The sequence below is a fragment of the Priapulus caudatus genome, unplaced genomic scaffold (genome assembly GCF_000485595.1).
Source record: "Priapulus caudatus unplaced genomic scaffold, Priapulus_caudatus-5.0.1 Scaffold165, whole genome shotgun sequence".
Taxonomy (NCBI): Eukaryota; Metazoa; Priapulida; class Priapulimorpha; order Priapulimorphida; family Priapulidae; genus Priapulus; species Priapulus caudatus.
The window spans coordinates 545,004-551,534 of record NW_014577226.1 but is presented as its reverse complement, the minus strand read 5'-3'; the positions used below and the strand labels follow the sequence as shown (position 1 = coordinate 551,534).

Below are 6,531 nucleotides of genomic sequence, written 5' to 3'. Positions count from 1 at the left end.
GAGGCGGGAGAGGTACGCGAGGGTCCAGGGTGGTGGAGGAAGTTGAGGGGGGAGAAGGGGTCGTGGAGGGATGAGGAGAGGAGGAGAAGTATGGTTTAAGTAAAGGGGGGGGGGGGAGGCGCAGGAGTGGGTGATCACAACGTCAGTGGTATGAGGTAGAGGAGCGTAAACGGCGCCCTCCGCTACCTCTCCCTCCCCCACTATCTCCTCATCTTCCTCCTATCCTCTCCTTCTCTCTCTCTCCTCCTCCTCCACCTCATTCCTTCCTCCCCTCCACCCTCTCCTCCCTCCTCCCCCTCCTTCTCCGCCAACCTTCTCCCACGTTCTCCCCCTCTCCTTCTCCATCTCTTCTGCTCCTCCTCCACCTCTCTCTTCTTCCTCTCTTCCTCCTCCACCACCACTCTTCTCCCCTCCTCCACCACCTGGCCCTCGTCCGCTACCTCCTCCCTTTCTCTCCTCCTCCACCTCCTCTCTCCTCTCCTCCACCTCCTCCTCCGTCACCTCCTCTCCTCCTCTCTTCTTCCTCCTCCCCCACCATGCTTCTTCCCTTCCTCCTCTACCTTCCTCCTTTTGTCCCTAACTCCTTCCTCTCGCTCCTCCTTACCTCACCTTCTCCCTCCTTCCTCCACCACTTTTCTCCCCAGCGTTCTCCCCTCTCTCCTCACTTCCTCTCCTCTCCTCTCCTCCTCCCTCTTCCTCCTCTACCTCCTCTCCTCTTCCTCTTCCTCCTCCTCCTCCTCCTTTTCCTTCCTCTCCTTCTCCTCCTCCTCCACCTCTTCCCCCTCCTCCTCCTCCTTCCACCTTCTCCCCCTCCTTCATACCTCACCACGTCTTCCCCACGTCTCCCCCTTCTCCTCCTCCACCTCCTCTCCTCTTCTCTTCACCTCCTTCTCCTCTTCTCCTCCCTCCTCCACCACCTCCCCACCTTCTCCCCCTTCCTCCTCCACCACCATTCTTCCTCCTCCTCGACCTCCTGCTGTTATCACTGCTTTAACAATGAATAATAAACACCAAGTAGAGTAAATGCTCCGGTCGTAATTGTACTGGGGGTAAATGTCCGGCGGCGTAATTTGTCCGCGGGGTAATGTCGGGGGCGGTAATTGTCCGGGGGGTAAATGTCGGGGCGGGTAATTTGTCCAGGGGGTAAATTGTCCGGTGTGTGATTGTTCCGGGGGGTGAATGGCACCATGGGGTAAATGTTCCGGGGGTAATGTCAGGGGGTAATGTCCAGGTGGTAAATGATCCGGGGGATGATTGTCCGGGCGGGTGAATGGCATGGGGGGGAATGTCGGGCCGGGTAAATGTCAAGGGGGGTAATTTTCCGGGGGGTAATATGTCCGGGGCGTGTGGATTGTCCGGCGGGGTGATTGGTCCCGGGGGGTAAATGTCCGGGGAGTAATTGTCCGGGGGGTACAATGTCCGGGGCCGGTAATTGTCTGGGGGTAAATTGTCCGGGGGTTAATGTCCGGGACGGCGGGTAAATTGTCCGCGGCGGGTAATTGTCCGGGGGGTAAAGTCGGGGTAATTCGGGCCGTAAATGGTCCGGAGGGTGGTAATTTGTCGGGGGCCGAGTAAAGTGGCATGGGGTAAATGGCATGGGGGGGGGGGTAATTGTCCGCGGCGGAATTGTCCGGGCGCGTAATTGTACCGGGGTGTGATTGTCCGTGGGGGATATTTGTGTATTTGTCCTAGAACCACATAGATACATACATACGAACTCAAATATAATATAGATAGATAGTATGACACTCCTGATCGCGATAAATATGCGTACCGATGTATTTTCTGTTACACTACCCCGCCTAACATGTCATCGTCCTGAGACATGCATTCTAGCATGATTCTAATTTCTAGTATTTAGTAATATTACGGTAGCACTCCGCTAACTCATGCGGGCAAGTCATTCGATAATATTTCAAGTCTGACAGCTTTTCTTGTTTGCAACGGGTAAGGAAATCGTATTATATATGATAATGATCTGATCCACCTGCAGTTTCGATAATAAAATGATGGTATTGACTGAGTCGGTCTTATACCCCGTACGTAGGCCTACAGACTACAAAATCCCACATTAAACTGGTAAGGGCCTGTCGAGCGTGAAGCACGCACCAAATCGTAGGGTACAGACACAAAATTTGATCCCACATCAAATGAGTCACGTGTTGACTGTGCATTTTGCATGCTCCGTTCAGTCATCACCAACATCAGCTCGCTACATCACCCTGCAGACAGCTACTGTACTTTTATGGGACCTAAATAAGGCTATGCATATGCGCATTGTGAAATTTGGCATGCGCTAGGCACTGGATTGCATACAGACACGGCTAGTTTAGACTTTAGAGCAGGATAACTTGGTCCATGCCAAATTATCTCGGGTTTGGCTCTCCTTCATTTGCGGGGCCAAATTGGTGCGGGCCAGCGTGCATTTGGAGCGGGATAGCACATGTACACACTTTGAAAATTTGACGCGCGCCTGGCCCGGACTAGTTTAATGTGGTATCAAATTTGCAGTCTGTACGGGGTATATAATCTCGCTTCGCCGGCAAGCCTGACTCATGTGTTGAGTTAACTGCCTGAAGGTCGGCCAACTCGGCTCGCAGGTCTAGATGACCCGCTTGGAGATCGAGCAGCTTGAATCAGACTACATGCAGTCTGTTGATTGATTAATTATGATTTATTATAAGATTTTGCTGTATGCATAATACAAGGTTATTCTCACAAAAATGCTACATCACATATACACAGGCAGGAGCAGCTACTAGAATTAGAGAATGACTAAAAGTGCCTCCAATAGAATACCTAATTAAATACCACACTTATATTTATATACAAATACATCGTTTCTAAATTTTTTCTCCATGTAAAAGACGGTTTTCAGTACATGTATTTATATTTAAATTATATGCAATAAATAATAAAATAAATAATAATGATTTAGACGTTTTGACGTCGAAATGTGTAAAACATCTTAAATGAGTTAGACCGTGAGTCGAGGAGCTCGATCTCTAGGCGGGTCATCTCGACCCACGAGCCGAGCTGGCCGACCTCCAGGCGGGTAAACCCACCACAATGCAGGACGAATTTGCAGGTGGGTCGAGTTAACTGGTGCCCATGTTTTTCTACTCTATTTTGCCTATTATTACTGAAATTTTCCCATATATGTCGTTCAAGTGCTCCCATGCAACAGACAAGTAGTGAAGTACACCACACGCACGCCACTGTGCACAAACATTAAAACAATAAAATTATAGAGTTTTTGTTGTTATATCTAGTTTTGTTCACAGCGGTGTGCATGTGGTGTACCTGTGTTTTGCAGAGGCGCATTTAAACGGAATTTACAGGAAATTATCAGCAATAATGGGCGAAAGAGAGTAGAGAAACACTAAGACTTCAAAAAAATGGTAGTAAATACATTTCGTGTTTATTTACCATCATTTTACTATTGAAACGTTCCAAGTGCCTGTGTGATTAAGATTGGCACATGGTTCATGTTCGCTTATTATTTTGACTTGTACTGTCATAGTTGTTTGCCACTGTCTAGACACTGGCACTCTCACATACTATTACTTAGAATACATCTGAAAAGAAAACTAATAATTCTTTATACCTCATTGGCAATACAGGTATTACTTCTAGATAGCAATATTTATGCAATATGAAAATCGATATGCATATTGCCATTGACTAAGCAGCAACATTAGTTTGCTAGGTAGTGCTACCTGGTAAATGCTGGGTTGTAGCGTTTTTAAGAAGCTTTGCAAATATTTCAAACCCACATTAGTGCGATATGTAGTAGATTTTCTTGATGGATGTGTGCCCCTTAGTAGTGGTGTTAATGATTGTATTTCCACGGAAGTGTAATTTTCTATATTTTTTTTGTCATAATTTGTAGGGTAAAATTTACTGCGGTAGCAGCACTCCACCTACACAATGAGACTGTCACCAGTGCTAAGAATGTGTTATGAATATTCAAACTATCCAAAGCGATATATTGAAAGACAAATGTATAAGGGATCCCAGAGGGAAACTGCAGGGTTATCGGGAATCAAAATACGGTAAGACACCTACATTACTTATTTGTATATGGTCATTGGTGAAACAGTGCATTAACCAATAGAAGGGAATAAACATTCACAGACGTTGTTGATCCTAGTCTTGGTCTTTACTACAATATATAAATATGCTTGCATGTTGTGTGCACATTTAACTGACAGCACTGTGAAGTCTGAAATCTTGAAACACTGCTCCTCATCATACATGTATGTATGCGAATATCAACTTGTTTCAGGTACTGACACTGTTTAATAAATTATTACATGCGAATCAATCTATTATACGCCACAGAATATGAGAAAGATACTTATATCCTATTGTTGCAAGTATGCTTAGTTCTTCGTTCTATAAACAGTAGGGCTGCAGTGGTACGACTAGTCCACGATACGATACCTATCATGATTAGCTCATCTCATAGTCAGATGCAGCTTGTAGAATCGCATGATCGTCCGTCCGTCCGTCCGTGCGAGCGTCCGTCCGTCCGTCCGTCCGTCCGTGCGTCCGTCCGTCCGTCCGTCCGTCCGTCCGTCCGTCAACAGTTGGGCACAAATCTAAACGGCTCGACGTACGGTCACGATATTCGGGACGTGGGGGGGTAATCCGAAAACGAGTTGGGATGTCGAAGCTGGAGGTCAAAGGTCAAAGGTCAAGAGGTGTAAAAGAAGGGGGAACATTCCTCCCTTAACTTAAGGTATAGGGAGGAAATGCAGAATTGCGGCACAAATCTAAACGGCTCGACCTAGGCCGTGATAGTCGGTGTAATAAGCATTCATGGTAGGAAAAGCCTCACTGTGGCGAAATGGCAGGTCACAGGTCGAAAGTCAATGGGCACGCAGCAGATTTTAGACATTTCTTCGGAGGACAGGTGGTTCTGACGGGAGCGATTGACAAAACTTTTTTGTTTTCAGCGGTGACCTAGCATTTGTTTATGGCAATTATTGAAAGGACCATGAAATCTACATTTTCTGCTGACATGCGAAGAGAAGTGTCAGATAAACTTTTTGACCCGCAAAGAGGGTTAAACATGGATTTGTTGTCTGGTAAAAAGAATTTGACTGCGGGGTTTGCTAGTAGAATCTATAGCATGCCTGGATGTAATGAGGCTACAATGTCACAGTGAAATGTTCAAAAAGCAATTTGGTTAAAGAAGGTTTGCTGGACTTAATCGTATCATTTGCTATGGCATTCTGGTACTGTCAAGTAATTTAACATGTACCGATGCACTGCAAGTGGCTACTGCAGGCATTTGTTGGTGTACTGTGTAGTTTTGCCCTCGTTAATTGGTTACAGGTGGCAGCTCTCTAATGCAGCCTGTAGGCTTGCGTAAGGTAAACTGAGAGTGCTTACCTATTCTGTCTTGCAACATCGTTGTTGCACCGACGTACGATGGGAGCTTCCATCTTTAATCTGAAGACAGCTTAAACGTACGCGGCCATCTCGTGGCAACTTTCATAACGATCCCCAACGAACATTCGCTTTGAGAAGGTTCCTGATACCATCCCCTGTGCATTCCACCAACTGTTTCGGCGTGTATGCTGACACATTTGGGACTGAACAGGGTTTACTTAGAATCCGACCACTCCACCACAAGGAGCACCCCAGTAGCGTTAGATGACGCCTGTCGCTCCGCGGCACTTCCGCTTGTTTTAGGTAAACCAAATGATTATTGATACAGTACATATTGATACGTATAATGATATGGTACATAACACATACTATTAAATGCAGGTGTGCATGACCTTTTGGAAATGTCGTTCTATTACGCAGAAACAGAATCAAAATTTACGAGACATATTGTGATTTTATAGTGACTATGGCAATGTAACACCACTATGATCATTTTATCATACAAAAACATGCAGAGAGTACCTGACTGAGATTTTGACAACCTGACAAAGGCAGTGTTTATTTTGACGTATCTTGGCATATTGCTACTGATATGAAGCTATATCGTGAATTGTATCATGCACATCGTATCACGATTCATCATATTGCACCAAACAGTTAAATATATATAGAACATTCTAGTACCGTTCAACTAATTATCATGCACATGTATAAGGCATGAATCTGAAATGTAAAAGTCAGATTAGTTTATTGTTTTGCCAATTATTTGCGTAATATGCTATAGCTACTGTGACTGTCACTGTAAAATTTAGTGTAAACTGTCATGTTGTGATAATGATGTTATTGATTGCATATAGTGATTATATGCTTTCGCCTGTAGCACAATCTTACTATTTGTTATAATTCATTACTAATTCTTATATTTACCTCCGCCAGGGGCTTGGCGGGTATTTCCACCTGGCGTGCGTGTTTGAGTGTGGGGTGTAATTTGTGGTTTGTTGGTTTGTTAACATGCAACGTTTTCAGTTCAACTTGCGCTAGGTCGCTGCTTAGACTTACAAAACACGCAACCACAGGCTAAGGGGCAACCACAGCCCCCCGCCACCTGCACGCTCGGCACCTAATCCCGGG

At 45.5% G+C, this 6,531-nt stretch overlaps 1 protein-coding gene across 2 annotated transcripts in view; it reads left to right on the top strand.

Moving 5' to 3' along the window:
- The first annotated feature begins 1,774 nt into the window (after nucleotides 1–1,774).
- The window catches only part of LOC106806513 (probable 39S ribosomal protein L24, mitochondrial), a 12,476-nt gene continuing 7,719 nt past the window's right edge, over nucleotides 1,775–6,531 (top strand). Inside the window, exons 1-2 of one of the 2 annotated variants that reach the window (XM_014808482.1) lie at nucleotides 1,775–1,947; nucleotides 3,893–4,055. In XM_014808482.1, the coding sequence (XP_014663968.1) occupies nucleotides 3,931–4,055 (125 nt within the window). In that variant the 5' untranslated portion in view covers nucleotides 1,775–1,947; nucleotides 3,893–3,930. Of the gene's footprint in view, nucleotides 1,948–3,009; nucleotides 3,089–3,892; nucleotides 4,056–6,531 lie in introns of those variants that run through there. The other variant, XM_014808483.1, reaches the window with a different exon arrangement.